The sequence below is a fragment of the Astyanax mexicanus genome, chromosome 19, assembly GCF_023375975.1.
Source record: "Astyanax mexicanus isolate ESR-SI-001 chromosome 19, AstMex3_surface, whole genome shotgun sequence".
Lineage (NCBI taxonomy): Eukaryota > Metazoa > Chordata > Actinopteri > Characiformes > Acestrorhamphidae > Astyanax > Astyanax mexicanus.
The window spans coordinates 564,311-585,927 of NC_064426.1; the positions used below are offsets into that span (position 1 = coordinate 564,311).

At 40.6% G+C, this 21,617-nt stretch overlaps 1 protein-coding gene and 1 non-coding gene across 6 annotated transcripts; both read right to left on the reverse strand.

Annotated features, from left to right (window-relative positions):
• Positions 1-6,178: 6,178 nt before the first annotated feature.
• Positions 6,179-20,584, reverse strand: bod1l1 (biorientation of chromosomes in cell division 1-like 1). 5 transcript variants are annotated; one of them, XM_049467755.1, is made up of 27 exons: positions 20,324-20,584; positions 19,708-19,832; positions 19,378-19,574; positions 18,944-18,999; positions 17,896-18,319; positions 17,444-17,593; positions 17,093-17,256; positions 16,642-16,732; positions 16,410-16,518; positions 15,654-15,714; positions 12,731-15,569; positions 11,987-12,694; positions 11,329-11,366; positions 11,110-11,188; positions 10,963-11,018; positions 10,748-10,826; positions 10,587-10,651; positions 10,233-10,311; positions 9,966-10,018; positions 9,809-9,854; positions 9,137-9,189; positions 8,995-9,052; positions 8,746-8,873; positions 8,046-8,130; positions 7,833-7,947; positions 7,633-7,707; positions 6,179-7,498 (listed from the first exon to the last, which is right to left on the reverse strand). In XM_049467755.1, the coding sequence occupies exons 1-27, from the start codon at positions 20,438-20,440 to the stop codon at positions 7,375-7,377; spliced, it is 6,174 nt and encodes a 2,057-aa protein (XP_049323712.1). In that variant the 5' UTR covers positions 20,441-20,584; the 3' UTR covers positions 6,179-7,374. The 5 variants fall into 5 exon arrangements, with proteins under 5 accessions (XP_049323712.1, XP_022518223.2, XP_049323711.1 ...); XM_022662502.2 differs by having other exon boundaries at positions 11,987-15,569; positions 17,896-18,310; XM_049467754.1 differs by having other exon boundaries at positions 9,809-9,851; positions 11,987-15,569.
• A 473-nt stretch (positions 20,585-21,057) lies between these two features.
• trnal-aag (transfer RNA leucine (anticodon AAG)) lies at positions 21,058-21,139 on the reverse strand. The gene has a single exon. It is a non-coding gene; the product is annotated as a tRNA-Leu (tRNA).
• Positions 21,140-21,617: the final 478 nt, after the last annotated feature.

The window sequence follows — 21,617 nt, forward strand, 5'->3', positions numbered from 1 at the left end:
GGATGGGAGCTGCTTTGTGTGTATTTGTTTGTGTGTGTGTTTGTGTATGTGTTTGTGTGTGTGTGATTGGGGTTAAATTACACGCATTTAAATGAGCACGTGCGCACAGACGCTCCTTTATTCAGTGCAAGCTTCTGTTTCAGGTGAGCGAAATAGACGGACAGGTAAACAGCACGCGCACGGGACCGTGTTGGCGGGTTAAGTAGAGAAGTAAAGATGTTCTCGGAAACAATTTTTTGTGTATTTAGTATTGAATTATTTTTCTTGAGTTGATTATTTTATCATTTTCAGGTATCACCTAATTATTGCTACTAAAGATATATTGCCAAGAATGGATTCTAAGATGATAGTAATGATAGTGGAAATATAAAAAAACAGTTCAGTATATGTACAGTTGCCATGATTTTATATAGAACCACTTTTTTTAAACAAAATCCTTTATGAAGGGCTTATTTGTTATGTTTATTTTTTATATAAAAATGTACTAAATTATAGTACAGAGAAAGTGTTCTTAGTTTCGCAATGACAGTGAAACATTTTATCAACTGAGTCACATCTCATCTCAACCACCTCATCTATAAAGTGCAAAAAACATTTAAATCAGAGGAGAAAGAGTTGTGTATTTTAACAATTGGTTGGGTTGTCATGTTTTAATACAGAACCACTTTTTAAAACATAAATAATATTTTAAAGAATGCGTTACGTAGGGTTGTTGCATTTGTAATGTGGAATCTTTGTGATTTTTTGTTTTCAATAGAACAATCTATAAAAGAACCTTCAGATCAGACAAGAACCATTCATGTACTCACTGGTTCTTTGAGTTGGCATTTGTTTTATTTGGAGTCATTGCTTTCAATAAACAAACTCGACAGATCCCGATACCGAGGGCTCATTTTAAAGTCTTATAATAATGCTACTAAATTATAGTACGGTAGGACCATTTATTTATCTCGTAGAACTATCTGAACCCATTTATTGCTCTAGCAGGAACCAAACTAAATGGTTCTATAGGCTACAACTGTACATTTGTTCCTGCTGTAAAAATCTGTAATCAGGCAAAGAATAATATAAGCATCTAGGGTTCTTTCAGCTCTCATGGTTTTATATGGAACCATTGCTTTTAGCAAGTAATATTTATTTATATAGGACTTTTCTGTCGCAAAGTTCCTCACAGTGCAGACAAAACAGATAAAGAAACACAAATGTCAATATTAATATCAATAATAAAAAAACAAATGATTTAAAACTCAAAGAAACCAAAATATCAAATGATCATCAATGATCAGACGCTACTAAAAGCGAGAGAATAAAAATAAATATTTAAACTTCCTCAAAAACATGAACCGATGCTGAGAGTCCACAACAGAGAGCACGAGCTCCAAAAGCCCGGTCACCCTTTAATTTCAGTTTAGATTGTGGGACAGATGAAGAACCTTTAATAGAACTGACCGATGTTTTTTTCCTGTTTTTACCTTGTTTTCTGTTTCTGCACTTTCAGCAAAAAAGAGTTCCAAAAAGAGTTCTTTGGCTCTTTTTTGTGATATAACGAACACTTATTAATAGGTGCTCTAAAGATCACCATTTTTTTTCACCAGTCTGAAGAACCATCTAAACCAGGCAAAGAACCATGTAAGCTTCTTAAAAATGCTATGGTTCTACAGAACCAGTATTTTTAGTAAAAAAAAACTTTTAAGAGAAAAATATAAAAATGCATACAATTTTAAAACTTACAATAAACATACAGAAACATAATATCAACGAACTGTACACGCTACATATAACTATTACCTAATTAAATATTAATACGGGGGTTGGAAAATAAATATAAGAAAATTAAATTACTTAGAAAATCAAATGCAAATATTAGGTATATATTAGTGTTAGTTAAGAAATTAAAATAGGTTACATTTAGCGAATTGAATACCATTCAACACATTAAAATATAATAATCAGTATATTATGTACTACTAATATTATTTAAATATAAAAATATATAGAAAGAGGACCGTCAGACTGGGTTTTTAATGTATTTATAATAATAAACTGTTAATAAACTGCGAAACTGTTGAGTTAGATACAGAGCGCGCGCTGGGGATGGAGTAACACGTGTGTGAGCGCGAGCCCCACTGGAACCGTTTAGTTTAAAGCTGAGGATTAAAGTCCTCGCGCTGAAGCCCGGCTCTACACCTGCACGCGCACAGCTCGGAGCGCGTGAGGCGCGTTCACATCTGTTCCTACTTATTAACAGCAGACCGAGCTCACTGCGGTTATAAACACTGTAATAACACTGTAATAGCACTGTAATAACACAAATATCACAAGCATGTTGTATCATATTTGATTTTTCCATTTCTAATGCATTAAAACAACGTTGATCTCCGACATCAGAAGGATTTATTTGTGCGCACCAATTTTTCACTGATTTAAATTAAATTCAATCATGTGATTTTTTATGTATTCTTTATATTAAACTTTTACTTTAATTAGATATGTATATTTTGCTTGTAAAACGCGCATGTGTTCTTGCAGCTAGAAATGTACATTTAAACAATAATACAATAACAAGTATTATTATAATACCTTTTTTAATTGTTTGTCAGCACATTTCTCCTAAATCTCCTAAAAGCACTGTAAGCGTGGCAGAGCTCAGCCCGTCCGTTTAAAATCTTTAAAAAAACGTCGATTCAATATCAGAATTACAACATCAGCCATCAGCATTAAAAGATGTAATGCGACCAAAAAGAAAAAGTTATTTTTTAATCAGAGAACACTGTTATTATTATTATTTTACAGTTTTAAGAACATCTTTTTGTTTTTTTATATTTTATTATAGATAAGTCATAATGTAAGGTTTTTGACATCAAATTAATTTAAAGCATACATTTATTAAATGGTCCAAACTGTAATATATAATGTAGATTCAGCTCAGAGTATATATGAGAATATTTATACAGGCCTGCGTATATTGTTTGATATGTATATTTATAAAAGTACAAAAACCGACAACCTAAAGAACTATTAATATGATTTTATAAAGTAACAAAAACAGATGATTTATCAAATAACTCTTATTTTAAGAACCATACAGAACTTTAATTTAAAGCACTACGATTAATTATACACAGGCCTGTTATTGATTATGTTCTTATTTAATTCCTTTTGAAGTAATCAAATAACCAGGATACATTTGTCAATTTTTATATAAAAAATAAAGAATGGCGAACAGAGTACATAGTTTAATATTAATTATTATACTATATTACACTGTAATTACTGACGCGCGCGCACACACAAACACACTGACCCGCAGCGCGAGCGTTCCCTGTGTGTTTCTTATTTTAAAGAATACAGTCAGTGTGTGTGTGTGTGTGTGTGTGTGTGTATAAGTGTGTGTTTTTGGACAGATTTTAGAAGATGGTATATTCGGGTCCAGTCTCACTCTGAGCGTCAGAACCACAGCGCCACCCAGCGGACAATTACCTCACTACATCATAAAATGATATAATATCATATTACATGTATTTTTAATTGACATGAATATTTATATTTATTTGTATTTTATGTGAATTAATACAGTTAATCAGTAAACTATAACAGTGAGAGAGAGAGAGAGAGAGAGAGAGAGAGAGAGAGAGAGAGAGAGAGAGATGGATTAACAGATAGACAAGCAGACAGACAGATAGACAAGGGACATATTAACAGGCAGACAGGGAAACAGATAGACAGTAGTGAATAGACAGATAAGACAAACAATAAAAAACAGGTAGAAAAAGTGACAGACAAACAGGGGGCAGACAGACAGGGGGAAAATAATAAGATAATAAGGCAAATAAACAGGTGGATAGAGAGACATGGAGAGGTAAAACAGATAGAGAGAATCATAGACATAGTTCAGACAGACAATGAGTAGCCAGAGACAGATAAGACAGACAAAAAGACAAACAGATAAGCAGGTGAAACACACAGGTGGGCAGAAAGACAAATAGATAAACAGTTTTAATCTATCTGTCTTTTTTAAAGATTATCTTTCTCTAATATTCAGAGAAATATAGTCTGGCAGAAAGACAGACAGACAGAGAGACAGGTATGCTGAAGGGAGCAGTCTGTAAACCCGGCTCTTGCTGTGTGTGTCTGTCAGAGCTGTCTCTCTCTCTCTCTCTCTCTCTGAGCTGTAAAGCAGCATGTGTTTCAGGGCTGAGGGCCTCACAGCAGCATGTCGAGCTGCTCAGCTGTCTCACTCCTGACAGCCTAAACGCTCCCTGTATCTCCCTCTGACCCGCCGACCCGTCGCCCTGCGCCCTTCATCCTGCTGCCAGGCCGAGCTCAGTGCCAGAAGTGGTTTAGAGAGACGGGCTAAAGGAGCCGTGATGCGGTTTCTCCGTCTCCACAGCATTCTTCATCCTGAGCGTCACGGAGCACCGCCTGCAGACAGAAATAAGACCTGACACGACTTTAAAGCTCCTCTAGAGCCGGAGGAGTATTAACCCCCCCACTGCTGCAGGGCAACCCCCCCGGTAATGCCGACACACACGACACATGACGTACAGCCAGATCCATCCAGAGCTTCCAGGCCTTCACTGCCCTTATATAGAACACAAGCTGCAAAAACACAACATTTACCACTAATACCTTAATAACCACAAAAAAACCAACCAAACCCAGCTCCCGCAGAAACTCTGAGTGTACTGTCACTTCCTCTACCCTGGATATAAGATGAGATTGAGAGGGTTGGGTTTGGAGGTTCTACAGGTTCTGATTGGATCCTGCAGCACAGATGTTGCTACAGCTGGGCCTGTAGATCCTGTAGCTCTACACACGTAGGTTGAAGCTGAAGCTGAGTCCCAGCTGCTCCATAAATGCTGGATTGGTGATAAATCTGGAGATCTGCAGGACGAGGAAGTGCTGCAATCTGGTGGAGACTGTGTTCCTGGAAAACCCTTGCTGTGTGTGGGTGAACATTATCCTGCTGAAAAATGAAAGTTCTGCAGGAGAGAAAGCAGCAACACATGGATCTGCAGGATGTTCTGCACAGATCACTGAGATCACTGTTAGTAATGATCCTCCTATCACTACTAGGGGCGACTGAGTGTCACTGTATGAGATAATGCTCCTCAGATCATCAATCAATCAATTAATCAATCACTCCAGCAGTTTGTTGGGGTTGTGTGTTGCTCCACAGCAAAGGCAGGATTGAAGAATCTCAAAAGCGTTGAAACGACCATCGAGTAACATCGTGTCCTTAATGGTTGCTATTGATACATGGTTGCAGGGGTATCTTTGGAGGTAGCAAGGGTTGTTAGGTGATTGACAAGAAAGAGAGAGAGCTAGAGAAAAAGAGAGAGTCTAATAAAGAGAGACTAATAGAGATAAACTAAAGGAAAGACTAATAGAGAGACAAATAGAGAGAGATAGACAAAGACTAACACAATTTTTTAAGATATGATATAAATTTTTATTTTATTTATTTAACCTTTTGTATATTAACTTCTTGTTTCTTTGCTTTGGCAAAAGTTCTTAATTGCAATTTATGCCAATAAAGCTTCACTTTAAATTGACTAAGAGAGAGACTCAGCGGGAGTGAGAGAATAAAAAAGAAATTAATAGAGAGAGACTAAGAGAGAGAAAGAGAGAGAGAGAGAGAGAGAGAGAGAGAGAGAGAGAGAGAGAGAGAGTAATGTCTGAGCTGTAATAGTGAAGCAGAAACATATGGACAGGGTTATTTGGTAAAGCAGGGCCACATCATTATCTCATCACATCCAATATAAATGTACTCAAGACTGACCACTCCAACACTGCAGGCCCACAATCCAATAGTGCCCCCCTGTGGACATTCAGGGCTAATGCAGTTAAAAGTACCATAACATATCATTATGACCAACCATTATCCATTTTATTAGCTCCACCGATCATATACTTCACTCTGTAATTCTATAATAATAATTACAGACTGTAGATTTTTTAAAACTCAGAACCCAAAGGATAGAAAAGTGTTTAAAAACTCCAGCAGCACTGCTGCAGTATCTGATACACTCATATTAACACTGAAATCTAACAGTAAGCTGATAAATTATGGGTGTAGCAACAAGGAGGTGGTCGTAATGTTATGTTTGATCAGTGTATCTACACCAAAAACATACGGTACAAATATATAATCAGAAATAAAGAGTACAGCACACACTGATGGTCCCACTGGCCTTTATAACAAAAGCTAGAAGTATAAAAGAACAGTTCAATTCTTTCCATTCACAGAATGAGTGTCTTCATGTTGAACACGCCAACAGATTAACATCAGCATCCACAAACAAACACAAGCAAATAAACACCAAACACAACCATAAAACACCAGAGCATTCACATACACTGTAAATATAAGCGGAGTGATGGAGCGAAATATACTGTAACAGTGAGAAAATCAGATAAAAACACTGTACACTGAATTCCCAACACTTCCACACTAGAAAAACCTTCACTAATTATCTCAAAATCTCTACTTATCATCTCACAATTTACACAATGACATTAGATTTTCCTGAACTTTGATGACGCATCTTGAAAACACTCAATATGGCACAATAACAAATCAGTATATTCAGTTATTATTTCAGATAATAAACCAGTATTACAAAGAAAATAAAGAAATAAAATAAAACAATGAAGGTGTGTCCAAACTTTGACTGGTTCTGTTTGAGTCAGAATAAGCCAATTTCTATATCAGTCGGAAAACAGAGAAATGATTAAATTTATGAAAAAAACTCTTCAAAAGTTTAAAGTAAACATTTTGAGAAAGTAAAGTAAAACTTGAGATCAAGAAAAAAATGTAAAAAAAAATAAATAAATAAAATTGTTAAAACGATGTCATTAGCCTTGTAAATTAGAGAAAAAAAATTGAAAATAAAATATAAATAAATAAAAATGTCAGCTTAAATACAGGTTTTAAGAGTTAAGACAGTATATTTACCTCAATATGATAAATCTGAAGCAATCTGATAAATATCTGATTAATACTATCGGAACTGTATGTAATCTTCCATTCACACTTCCAGACTAGAGGTGGGACGAAATATTGATATTGTGATATATTGATTTGTATTGTCTCATATTGGAGTGTTTTATCCTCTTCAGTAACACAGATGCTGTAAAGTATAGTAGAAAATTGTCTTGTTGTGTATTGAGTATCACAGTATCGTGAGATACCCTGTGGTTCCGTCTCTTATTCCAGGCTAATCTGATCTGATCTGAATCCGAGTCAGACTGCAATAAAACCCCCCAAAAATATATAAACTAGTGTTAACACTGTGAGGCTCTCCTAAATACAGGTTCTACTGTCTATCCGAGGATCTCAGGATCTATCAGATCTCCTGATTGGTCGGTTCTTCACCGCTTGGCTCTCTTGGAGGCGGGTTCTTCGGGTTTTTGGGCTCCGCGGCCGCGAGGTGTCGGAGAACTCGCCTCTCGCTTACGTCCTTTAGCCACTGTAGACACCTGACCACGAGAAGCTCTGAGAAACACAGAGAGAGAGAAAGAGAGAGAATAAATGCAAATAAAAACATTGAATAAAAAGGTGTTTTAAAACTTTTGACTGGTACTGGATATGTATATATATATATTTTGGATGGGGAAAAGCTCATTTACCGTGAGTTTGCAGGGTTATCCTCCTTCCCACTCAGTTTGCTGAGAGCTCGGGTCGAGGGCTTGCTTGGTTTATTTCTGAAAAGAGAAATCAATCAATTATTTATGTGTGTGTAAAGGAGGAGTTCAGTGATCTGAACTGAGTGTGCTGGTACAGGTGTGTGTTTATAAGTGTGTTATAAAGATGTATAAAGAGTTAATACTTCTCAGCCTCCAGACGTGATGCAGCTCGAGTCGTGGCTCTCGTTACCGTCTCCTCTTCCTCCTCTTCCTCCTTATCCTCCTCCTCAGCCTCCTCAGCCTCCTCCTCTCTCTTCTCTGGAGGAACAGAGGGAAGAACACAGTGAGTGTCCACATACTCCACATTATAACATCAGTATCAGGACTTTAAAAGGGGGCGTGGTCTCTCACTATACCTGATTCCTCTGTTACTGGGTGTTTTTTAGGGGGGCGGCCCCTGCGAGGTTTCTTCACTGGCTCCTCCTCCTTCTCCTCCTCCTCCTACACAATAAAACACGCTTCAAAAATTATGTTGTCGAGTGTGTGTGTGTGTGTGTTAGAGTGTTTTATCCTCTTCAGTAACACGAATCCTGTTATCCTGTCCCTTATTCCAGGGTTATCTAATCTAATCTGATTCAAAACCAAGTGATACTGCATTAAAACCCAAAAAATAAATAAAATAGTGTTAAAACTGTGCGGTTCTGCTAAATACAGGTGCTATACAATACAATACTGTCTACCTGAGGATCCATCAGTTCTCCTTATCAGTCTGTAGTTTATAGAATAAAACAACAATGTTCATTTTACTCAAACATAAACCTATAAATAGTAAAATCAGAGAAACTGATTCAGAAACTGAAGAAGTGCTCTCTTTATTTTTTCCAGAGCTGTGTAGAGCTGAAGAAATCCACTTACTGATTAATTTATCAGTTTTAGATTAAAAAAAAAGTGTAAATGTTTGAAAGTTTGAAAATTCTCATATGTGAAAAAAATTAAACCATTTCGCTCTATTAGTGTTTTAATAATATCATGAGTTTTAGTTCCAGACACAGCAGAAATTTTAACTACCAGCTGGCGCACTAGCCGTGTTTAGAATGGCATGCTCAATCTACTCACAGTCTCCTCTTTAGAGTCTTTACTGCTCTCCTTTTCTCCTTCCTCCTGTTTCTTCTCCTCCTCCTCTTTTCCCTCATCACTCGCTTTCTCCTGCTCTTCTTTCTCCTCCACCTCTTCAGACACGCTCTCTGAAGGAGAGTAAAAGAAAAGAAAATCATTATAAATATACACAAGAATATCAGTTAACGTCGTGTAGTAACTGTGTGCGTGTGTTAGTGTGTGTGTGTGTGTGTGTGTGTACTTGTTTACCTTTGTGTTCTCTGGTCTTTTTCACAGGCTCCTCCTCTTCCTCCTCGGCTGGCTGTTCCTAAACACAGGTAAATATATTCCCTTATCCTCCGTCTAAAACACATTTAAACTCATTATAAACAGAAAAGAGAAAAAGACTCACTTTCCCAGAATCCTCAGCCTGGTCAGACCTCTTCCTCTTCAGTGTCGGTTTAGCTGGTAAGAAAAACACAAACAAACAAACAGTTACACATTTAATCTAAAGCTGAGCTCAAAGAGCTTCTGTTAGGGCTGGGTGATGTGGATTAAAACTAATATCTCAATATTTTTTAATCCCATAAGAAAATAACAAAAGGACACTTCTGAGACAAAACTGCATGTTCCAAAATGTATACAGGCTCGTTAAATTATACAGAATAGGGTACTGAATGATAAGAGTAGCCTAGTGGTTTTAAAAACATTTTATAAGTGAAAGGCAATTTAATTTGCAGTAATTATAAACAACAAATTCTTCAAATTAATGTTTTTTTACTTAAAGTAGCCTAAAAAACAAGGGACATAAAAATACAGTGTTTATGGGAAAAAGTACATCTATATCTATATAAATAATATTGTCTCATCTTATATGTTATATAAAAATATATCAATACTTCTCAAAAACCTGAAACTTCACCCAGCCCTATATTCCATACAGTACTAAACAGCTTCTCTGAATCACAGTAAAAATGGAACTAAACTGTTATTGATTATAGTTTGTGAACAATAGTCCTATTGACTTTAAATAAAAATGATATTGATTATTGATTATAATAAGCTGTCAATCAGTAGAACTGACCTGTAGGAGCAGCCTGAGCTCCAGAGCGCCTCCCTCTGCGCACCTGCTGAATAAACACACACACATATTTATGAAGATACTGAGTGATGCGGAATACACTGAGACACACACACACTCGATTAAATCATGAATAAATAAATAATCAATCAAACATCACCTCCTTCTGCTCCACCTCCTCTTCTGAAGGCTCCGCCTCTTGGGGTTTTGATGCTAAACCAAACGAAAAACAGTTTGGATGATCATCAGTAACTGAATGAATGAATTCTCTGATTGTGTGTGTGTGTGTGTGTGTTTGTGTGTGTGAGTGTGTGTGTGTGTGTGTGTGAGTGTGTGTGTGTGTGTGTGTGTGAGTGTGTGTGTGTGTGTGTGTGTGAGTGTGTGTGTGTGTGTGTGAGTGTGTGTGTGTGTGTGTGTGTGTTCTTACGTGTCTCCGTGAGTTTAGATGATCGTCCTCGGCGTGGAGTTCTGCTCTCAGATCCTTCATCACCCTCCTCATCCTCACTCTACCACACAAACAACCAGAGAGAGAAAGAAAGAAAGAGAGAGAAAGAGAGAGAAAGAGAGAGAGAGAGAGAGAGAAAGAGAGAGAGAGAGAGAGAGAGAGAGAATCAAAATATGATCAATAGACAGAAAGACAGAGATGGCCAGATAGACACAACAATTAGTTAAATAAACAGACATATACAGACAGACAAAATTATATATAGATAGATTTATAGACATAAAGAAAAAGACAGACAGGCAGACAGACAGACAGACAGACAGGATGTACACTCACTTTATTCTGTTCTGGTTTGTTGGTGTCTCTGGCGCCGCTCTGCTGGTCAGTCTGAGGTTTAGATGCTAAAATACAGAAACGATCACTGAGTCTCATTATTCCTCTCATTCCACACTGCAGTGAGATCATTCAGCTCTATACTCAGATAAACTGGGACTTACTGGTTTGTTTGGGGAGTTTAGGGGGTCGTCCTCTCCGCGCTGGCTGGGGTTTAGTCTCCTGCACGGGTTCAGTTTCATCCTGCAGCAGAAACACAAAGAAACCTTGAGATATTAGTAAGAAAAACTAATCCATTTTAGTGACAAGAGCAAGAGTGAGACCAGGAAGTTAGATTTAGCTAGAGGGGATGTTAAGAGGAGTCGATAGGATTCTTTACCGTTTCTGACTGATCGGACCGGTCCTGCTCCTGACCATCAGACCTGGAGGCGCTGCCTGCACACAAAACAGACAGTCCACCTTAAATCCCTCCTCTCATTCCACACTGCAAATTTACACCTCTATATTCAGATAAACTGGAACTTACTGGTTTGTTTGGGGAGTTTAGGGGGTCGTCCTCTCCGCGCTGGCTGGGGTTTAGCCTCCTGCACGGGTTCAGGATCATCCTGCAGCAGAAATACAAAGAGAGAGCTCGGTATATTAGCGAGGATATTATTGCAGGATATTATTATAAAAACACATATTTAGATATACTGTTTGGTGTAGCTCTGCAGGAGCCTGAGCTGAAGGTGTAGAATATACTCACAGACAGTGACTGCTCCACAGCTTTACTCTGCTCCACACCTGAAATCAGCAGGTGAGGCACTTTAATGCAATTCATGTTTATTTCTGTAGCACATTTCACCAACAAAGGCAGTTAAAGTACTTAACATACACAAAACATTACTAAAACCGACCGAAACACCCAGAGAATTAGAAATACAAATGTAAGACCTTACAACTATCATAAGAACCCTTTTGTAGAACAAGATCTCATCACACCCCTATTATTCTGTAAATCAGTAAGCATGTCAGTTATTCAGGAAGTCAGTAAAAACGTTGGTATATAAGTATAAGTGAATGTATAAATAAGCAAATATTTCAGTATGTGAGTAAGTCAGTAAATAAGTAAGCAAGCCCATTTGTAAGGCAGTAAATCAGTGAATAAACCAGTAATTTAGAAAGTAAATCATTAAATCAGTAGATTAGTCTGTAAGTTAGAAAATAAGTAATTCAGTGTTTGTTTAGTATATTTTGTTTCCATCACTGAAAGAGAGGAAACCGGCACGACCTGGCTAATAGGGTGGAGTAACTGTTAATGATGGACACAAACCTAATATGGATTTTAAATCTAGCAAAAACATGAACACGCTGCACAACAATTTGATGTAACACAGTATTTAACCGAGTTACAGCTGCCGTACCTTCAGTGTGTTGGTCTACACATGGTGAGGCTTCAGCAGCCGATCTGCTTTCCAGTTCCTCTATATCACCAGAGGATGAAGGTGCCTCCTCCTGCACGGCACCGGGACTCGCCTCCATAACCGGACTCTGAACCACGGCGAGTTCCGGGTCCATGGAGAGCAGAGTCAGCGCCGCCTCCTTCATCTTCCTCTCCGCTTCCTCTGAAGACTGTTCACCGTCCTGCCCATCAGACACGCCGGACACGCCCGTCACTTCGCTTTTGGCAGCAGAGGCACAGACGTCCATCAGGGTCAGGAGGGCATCGGCCTCTGCAGGGATGGCGCAGGGCTGTGATTGGCTCTCTGTGAGTCTCATTGTGGGGCAGGGCTGTGATTGGCTCTCTGTGAGTCTCATGGTAGATTCCTCCTCATCCTCCGGCTCTGGAGTGATGTCACTCAGTGCGTCGTACGTGTCGTCAGGTACAGGTGCGCTGCTGGAGTCAGCAGGTGAGGGATTGGATGCTGGGAGTGGGCTTGTAGCCTGTGGGGCTGTTATAACAGCATGATCAGACTCTGGGGAGCAGTCTGTGGGTGCACAAGGTGCTGCTTCAGTTAGATCAGACTCTGTGGCCGAGGCCTGTGGGGCTGTAAGATTTGATTCGGCATCTGAGGCCTGTGGGGCTGTGAGATTAGATTCGGCATCTGAGGCCTGTGGGGCTGTGAGATTAGGTTCAGAGTCCGAGGCCTGTGGGGCTGTGAGATTAGAGTCGGCATCTGAGGCCTGTGCGGCTGTGAGATTAGATTTGGTGTCCGAGGCCTGTGGGGCTGTGAGATTAGATTCGCCGTCCACAGCCTGTGGGGCTGTGAGATTAGATTCGCCGTCCACAGCCTGTGGGGCTGTGGGATTAGATTCGCCGTCCACAGCCTGTGGGGCTGTGAGATTAGATTTGGTGTCCGAGGCCTGTGGCGCTGTTATAACACCTTGATCAGACTCTGGGAGGGCATCTTTGGGTGCAAAAGGTGCTGCTACAGTGAGATCGGACTCTGTGGCCGAGCACTGTGGTGCTGTCGTACTGGACTCTACATGAGTTTCTGAGATCTGTTGGATTGGGAGATTAGACTCTGTATCAGACTCTTTATCTAAAGTCTGTGGGGATGTTTGATCAGACTCTACAGAAGTTTCTGACACCTCTGGGGCTGTTGCTTTGGGCTCTGTCTCAAGATTAGACTCTGCATCAAGGGCCTGTGGAGCTGGAAGATCAGATTCTACATCTGAGACCTGCAGGGCAGTCAGATCAGACTCTGCAAGAGTTTCTGGGGCATATGAATCTGGAAGATTTGATTTTGTAAGAGTTTCTGGGGCGTGCGAGTCTGGGAGATTGGATTCTAAAAGAGTTTCCGAGGCATCCGAGTCTGTGAGATTGGATTCTGTAAGGGTTTCTGGTGCATGTGAGTCTGGGAGATTGGATTCTGTAAGCGTTTCTGGGACCTGTGAGTCTGGGAGACTGGATTCTGTAAGGATTTCTGGTGCATGTGAGTCTGGGAGATTGGATTCTGTAAGGGTTTCTGGTGCATGTGAGTCTGGGAGATTGGATTCTGTAAGCGTTTCTGGGACCTGTGAGTCTGGGATATTGGATTCTGTAAGGGTTTCTGGGGCATGTGAGTCATGTGGGAGATTAGATTCTGAATCCAAAGCATGTGGGACGGTCAGATTAGACTCTACAAGAGTTTCTGAGACCTCTGGAACTTTTAGATTGGACTCTGCATCCGAGTCCTGTGGGGCTTTTAGATTGGAGTCTACGTGTGAGTTTGATGTCTCTGGCACTACGAGATCAGACTCTTTGTTTACGTCCTGTGGAGCTGTGAGTTCAGACGTTGCAGTAGACTCTGAAGCCTGTGAGGCATTGAGATTAGACTCTACGATTGAGTCTGAAGTCTCTGGGACTGAAACATCAGCCACAGTGTCCACAGCCTGTGGGACTGTAGAATCAGCCTCTGTCAGAGACTCTGAGGACTGTGGGACGGTGAGATTAGACACTGTGGAAGAATCTAAGACCTGTGCAGTCGTAAGATTAGACTCCATGTCTTTGGTTGGTGGTGCCTCAAGTTCAGTATCTGCCTTTAAGTTTTTAGGAGATGTATTATCTGATTCTGCGAGCAAATTCTCTGGAGCTGGGAGATCAGACTCAATGTCCATAGCTTCTGTGGCTGGGAGATTAGACTCAGAATCGATGGTCTGAGAGACTGGAGGATCAGGTTCTGTCTCCATTGCCTGTGGAGCAGTGAGATCAGACACTGTGCCTAAGTCCTGTGGAGCAGTGAGATCAGACTTCACCTGAGAGTCTGAAATTGTGGTCAGTGTTTCCATCGGCTGCACCTCTTCACCAACGACCGCAGAACCTGGAGAACCAGAGGAAGGCTCAATCGCCTGAGAGCTCCTCCTGTCTTTCTTGCTTTCTCCTCCTTTCTTCTCGGACTCTTTGGTCTTTTTATCGCTTGTCTTCTTTGCGACTTTCGCTTCTTTCCCTTTCTCAAGGGCGCGGTCCTCTGAAGCTTTCCGGTCGTCTCTGGATGCTCCTTCCTTCCTTTTTTCCTTGGAGGATTCCGGTTTGATCGGAGGCGTTCCTGCTTTACTCCTGGCCTCCTGACCTGGGAGCTTCTTGTCTGATTTAGTTGCTAGCGGACTCTGAGATTTCAAGTCATCTCTGGACTTGGATCTTGGTTTTTCTGGTTTATCGGAAACTGACTTTGTGGATTCTTTGGACTTTCTTGATTCCTTGTCTAGATCAGAGTGTTTGGAAGACTCACCTGCACTCGAATCCTTGCTGTCCTGTCTGTTCTTGACCTTCTCTGCAGGTTTGCCTTCTCTTTCCGTGTGACTCCTGGATCTCCTCAGAAGATCTTTGGAGTGTTTGGAGTCTTTCTTCTTGTTGACTTCGGAAGTTGCTTCTACGTCCGGCTTCTCCTCAGAGGAGCCAGTAGAATCCAGACGATGAAGCTGTTTTGAATCGCTCTTACCTGGCTTTTCTCCTTTGACGCGCTCCTTCTCTTTTTCTTTGGGAGTCTCGGAAGATGTCTTCCCTTTCCTCGAGTCCTTCAGGGTTCCCTCCTCAACGGAGGCTGAACCTTCAGAAACGGACGCTCTTCTTTCCTTCGCAGGCGTAGAGATCTTCTTGTCTCCTTTGACTTTTGTTCCTTTTCTTTCTCCTTTATCTCCTTTATCCTCACCGGTACCTTTTCCAGAGACTCCCTCCTTCTCCTCTCCTGGGGTGTCTCCTCCTTTTCTGCTCTCCAGCTTCTGTTTGTGCTTGGACCGCTCATCCGTCACGCTCCGATCTTTCTCCTTCTCTTTCCGTTCCTTCTCTCTGGACTGGCTGTCTCTGCGGACGTGCCGCTCGCTCTTCCCTCCCCCTCGCTGCCGCAGTGTCTCCTCCGTTCCCATCTCCAGGTCCAGGATGAACGAGTGAGTGCGTTTCTTGTCGAGAACCTTGCGTGGCTCGCTTGAGTCTTCCGAAACGCTGCCGCTCTTCCTCCGCCGCTGCTCCTCCACATCAGACAGCTTTCTCAAAGGCTTCAGAGGAACTGCTTTAGACTTCAGTGCCTCCTAGAGAGACAATATTACATTACATCAACGACCCATCGAGACAAAATTGGAAGGAAAAAAAAGGAAGTAAGGTCAGAAAATCACCTCCTTCTTTGCTGATTCTGCATCCTCTTGCTTCTTCTTAGTTCCAGAGTCGATTTCCTTTCTGGATACAGATATAAAAGGGAGAAACTGTGTAATTCATATTGGTATACATTTTTGAGACTATGCATGAGGATTGTACAAAATTGACAACTGAATTGAAAATGACAGGTTATTCAAGTAATGAAGTTTAAGTTATGAAGCTCATAATACCTGCATGTTGCCCACACAGGACATTGGGCCAACTGAGTTTAAATATATTTTTCAGTTATTTTACTATTTTACCCAAAAATAGAAAGTAATTGTTTTACCATTTTATGTGAAATCATTTCAGCTGATGAGAATTCAGTGTATCCCAAGTTAGGGCTGTCACGATCGATATAATCGACAATGTTGATTTTGTCGAAATTTGTCGACAACAAACTTAATTGTTGACTAATTGTGAACTTTGAACAGTAGCATTGTGCAGAAGCGCAATGTGAGATGGGTAAATGTCTCACTCACTGTGTCTCCAAAAGTGCCTAAACTCAACAGATTACATATTTAATCACTACATATTAGAACTTTCCATGTTTAAACAACATACAGAAATCTTTTAAATCTAGTGTTCACCTTGTTTCTATCGTTTTTAGAGATGGAGGTCATAGCAGAAATAATTGTCATCAGATTAGTCGACTACCAAAATAATCATTAGTTGCAGCCCTCTCCCAAGTTACTGTAAAGAAAGAAACTGTAAGAAACAGTTTATTATAAACTTACCGTGAATCTCTCTTCCGTTTCCAGCTGATCGCCACCTTCTTCTCCAAAACCTTCCTCTCTTTCCGCGCCTCCTTCGCTCGGGGACGAGGAGCGTTCTGCCGCTGCCTCTCTGCTGAAACAGTAAAAGATCAGATACCAAACACACCGCAGACTTTACTCTGTAGAGGAGTATTTAAATAAACAGCAGGGTTAAAAACTCTCATAAAGCAGCTGAATACAGCAGTTCTCTCACCCTCAGCCTGCACTGCCTTCTGCCTCCTCTTCTCCTCCAGACGCTCCCGATTCTGCTGCCTCTTCATCACCCGCTCCTCCTTCTCCTTCGCCTGATCAGAAAGGCAAAGTAAAGTCAAAGAAACAGCTGCATAAATATGATATTAATGTAGGAGCTTGTATACAATGCTTTGAATCATTGATTCCAATTTGCACTCGATTCCTGATCCGTTTCACTCAGTGAGGCGACTCTACACTCAGCGCATCGTATAAGCTCCTCATATTGTTTAAACATCACACAGATCACATGATAATTCAGGAAATATTAGCAGATATCAAAGTTTAAATGTCTCCCAGCCTCATAATTAAGGTATTGTAACACTATTCGTTACAGGTTGTTGCTGTGCAGAAAGTCAATTTAAGAAATAAAACTGTAAAAATGTAAAAAGTCTGTTATAAAGCCGCTCTCTCACCACAGAGCGGCGCCGCTGCTCCACCGTCACCTCGTCGTCAGAGTCGCTGTAGTATCGGGAGTAGAGGAAGGGCTTGTGGACGTAGGCCTGTCTGGATCCGCGAGGTTTCTTCTCTTTATTATCCTCAGAGTCTTCCCCAGCAGACTTGCTCTGCTTCCTCTCATCTAAATATACATATAAAGTATCTAAAGTTTATAAACATCTAAAATAGAGAACATAAATGTTCTAAAAGTTAAAGTATGAAATGTGTTTTAAATTATTTTTATATTTTTATACAAAAGTTATAATGTCTTTCAAGTGGGTGAGATGCTGGTGTATAAACAGGAAGTGATGTAATTAGTGTAATCTCACCCTCAGACGTGATTTCTCCCTCCTCAGTGGAATCGGACGGGGCCTGGTCCTCGTCGCTCTCGCCCTCAAACGAAGACAGATCACTGGTGTGCACCGAGCTCACCGTGATATCACTCAGACCCTCCAGATCAGAGTCCTCCAGAGAGTATTCTAACACACACACACACACACACAGTTAAATACAGTTCATCATCAAACTCATAGGGCCCTATTTTAGCAAGCCTTAACAGTGTAGCGTGCAGCTTGATTTAGGGCATGTCAGTGAGTCGACGCTATCGTAACGTTGGGAAAAGTACAAAAAAGTACATCCTACAACAGTATTGCATTTAGACTTCAAAACTCTACGAGGCTCTACGAGACTCTACAAGACCCTATGAGGCTCTATGAGACTCTACAAGACTCTACGAGACTCTACGAGACTCTGGTTGGTGTTGGATGGAGTTGTGAATCACCTTCTTTGAGTCTCTCTCGGGCTCTCTGGCGGATGTTCTGTTTGTCGGTGGAGGATTTGGGCGTGTCCGTCTCTCGGTTCTCCTCTCGGCTCCTCCCTGATGCTTTACTGCTGCTGCTCTTCTCCTTTATCTCTTCTTTCTCCACCTTCTCCTCTCTTTCCTCCTCATTCACCTCCTCAGCCTCTGCCTCTTTCTCCATCTTCACCTCCACCTCTCTCTCTCTGCTCGTCTCTCCGTCGCTCGCCGACTTCTGCCCCTCCCCCTCGAAAGGCTCCTCCCCTCCCTCTCTCTTCTCCACCTCCATCTCCACCTCCTCCACCAGGCTCATGCCCGCCTCTCCGTCCTCCGCTCCAGCAGCCGGGCCGTCGGGGGCGGGCTCTCCGGTTTGGACTCGGCTGCTGGACGGCTCCTGGTTCTGGGAATTCTGGGAACAAACAAACCGAACCGAAGTTCATATACTATATTTTTATGGGTTTATAAGTGAAAAAACTCTAAAAATCTCTCTTACTGTGTTTTTAAAACTGATGTAAATGAAAAAGCTCTGTTCTGATTGGCTGCTCTGTTTAATGCCTTGTTCACAAGGTAGTCAGACCTTAAAACAACTTTTCGATGGATAGATGGATTGATAGATAAGTAAGTACAAGTTCAGTAAGTACAAATAGGCGTGGCCAAACTGCTGTAGACAGAACAGGTATTTAACCCTCTATATCACAGTGTTGTCCTCAGACAACAAACCAAATTGGCATTATTCAACACCATAGCATACTTATCTATCTATTTACTTATTTATATATTTATTTAATTATCTTTAATATAATGTTACATTCTAACTGAAAAATATAATTCATACCACAGAGCGTTAATCTTAAAATTATAAATGAAAATGAGTTATTTGGGTGATATATATACATATATACACATATACACTACAGAGTGTTCTGTTTAGATGATGTTTATAATTTATAATGAATTTTGCTCTTTAATAATTAAACATAAATCATAAAAGTTTATGTAATTTTTGTTTCCTTGCATTATAACCCACTCTCACTTGACTCTGGGAGGAGAATGGATCTGCAGAGTCGGCGACTGCACTGCACGCTGGACCTGAGAAAAAACATGAAAAACATGAGAAGATGTTTCTGCCCACAGACCAGAGTGAGACGAGTGTTTATCTCCTCTCTATCTGCACTCACTCCACACTCCAATCCAATCCAAGCACACTAAATTTAAACAACATATAACAACATATACACTGTAAGCCTGTATACAGTGAGATTACGTATAACTACACACTGTGTAGTGGTGAGTGTGCCAGAAACTGGGGGATGTAAAAAGATAAAAAGCTGAAAATGGCCACAGACTAAATTCAGTACTTCTAAGTTGATTCAACTCAAAAATCTCTGGTTGAATGATTATGTGCCCACAAAAACTGACTGATAGTGGGTTTACAGTTTAGTTATAACTCATTTAGTAACTCATCACCTGGAGACGGGGGTTGAGCTTCCTGTCTGTCCTCCAATGGGAATGGAGCAAGCGGAGGCTCCTCCTCCTCCATATGGCTGCCTGGAGACAGGAACTGCCGGACGACCCGCTCCACCTGCGGCCGGAAGATGTGATGGATCTTAGGATCGACCACCTGAGCAACGATACGGTCCACACCCTGCTCCAGCATCCCGGACCTGCGCAGAACGAGTAAACAACAACAGTAAACAATAACAGTAAACAACAACAGTAAACAACAACAGTAAACAACAACAGTAAACAGAACAACGGCCAGAACTACTTTTACAGCGTGATCGTTCAGAAACTCACTGCAGCACCAGCTGTCTGATGCTGTTCCTCAGCTGGTTCTTGTTGAGCTGGGGGCTCCAGGTGTGGTTGGACAGGTGGTTGGACACAAAGTTATCCACTCGCTGCCTCAGGTGCAGGTACGCAGGCTGAGAAAACAACACACAAACAAATCCGTTAGACAACAGGACAATTAAAAAAAACTATACTCTACATTTTTCTTATATTTTACTTGTAACCTTTTTATCAAGTGTACACAGTAAAGACATTATTATTACATGACCACTTGACACATTCTGCTTGTCTTTAAAGCTGGATAACATTACACACTGCATGATCTTAAATCAATTTTATATTTTAAAAAGAGACACAATTAGCTGCAGCAGAGCCCCCCAGATAGTTGGTGCAAAACCCTGGGATGGATTTTTACTTTCTGGACCTGGGTTCCCCACCTCTATAGTTATCATGCTGGTCATGACAAAAAAAAACACACACTTTAAAACTATTTTAAATCAGAAAATAAGAAATTATACCACCACAGCAAGTGCAGGACAGTAACCTAGAGTTTACAAGAAGCTGATATTAATAATAATAACAGTAATAAAGGTGTAATTAAGCTGTAAAAGTGCAGGTTTGGTACCTTGGTGTCTACATCCGCCAGGCAGTCTCTGCGGAACTGGTCGAAAAGCCCCTGTGTTTTCAGGTGATTCACGATCATAGCGACCATCTGCGGGTCTCCGGGGGGTAAACCCGCCATCCCTGCGGCTGAACAGTGCAAAATCCCGGTTTAAATCGCTTTAAATCCGGTTTAATTGCGGTTTAAATCTCCATTCAGACTCAAAGCCCGGACTCCACAACACCGCCGCGCATTTCTGAGACCCGCTGACCCGGATGTTGATCGTTAACAACCGCAGAGCGAGGAGCAGCGGCTCCTTCAGGCAGCGCTGAGTACTGCACCTCCAAAGATAAGCCATAACATTACAATCACAATTAGATAGATAGATAGATAGATAGATAGATAGATAGATAGATAGATAGATAGATAGATAGATAGGTAGATAGATAGATAGATAGATAGATAGATAGATAGATAGATAGATAGATAGATAGATAGATAGATAGACTCTCTGCCACAGTCCTGCATGACACTGTGACAAGTCCCACCCACACTTAATCTTCATTGGTCAACTAAGCATTGGGAGAGGCCAATCAGGACACTCTATTTGGCGCTTTGGACTCCGTCTCCTATAAATTAATGGTTTTGTTAATTTTGCTTTAAACATTGTATTATACTGAGAGTAATTACAGAATACAGGCGTTTAGTTGTGTCTTAAATATGGTTTTAAACAATTTAAAAACAACAAAAAAAAACTCTGGCAGCGGTGGGATTCGAACCCACGCCCCCGAAGAGACTGGAGCCTTAATCCAGCGCCTTAGACCGCTCGGCCACGCTACCATATACTCAGCACGAGCGGATCAGGGTTTATAAAGAGCATTTCTGTACACCGGATTAAACTTTATCGCTAAACTTAGATAAATAAAACTGATTTATCTAAATAGAAACACACGAATCCGGTTATTAAAATACTATAAAATGTTACCTGGCTTCCTAACCTACAGTTTTCATATATGGCCATTCAAAGTGCGGGGAAACTCTAACGTTACCTCTATATAGTTACTGGACGTTTAATAAAAGTTCATTTTAGGTTGCATTTACATCTACTTACATTTAGCTAAACCTGATAATGAAAAAACAACATTTAATTAACATTATTTCTTAGGCTTTATCGGTTAGTTTCGAAATGTTAGCATTGATTTAACGTTTTTAACGGTTTAATAGCCTAACAAAGGGACGTTGAATCAACGTTCATTTATTAAATGTTCAAGTACTAAAAATAATACTCTAGTAGATATAGGTACAGCATTTTAGTACA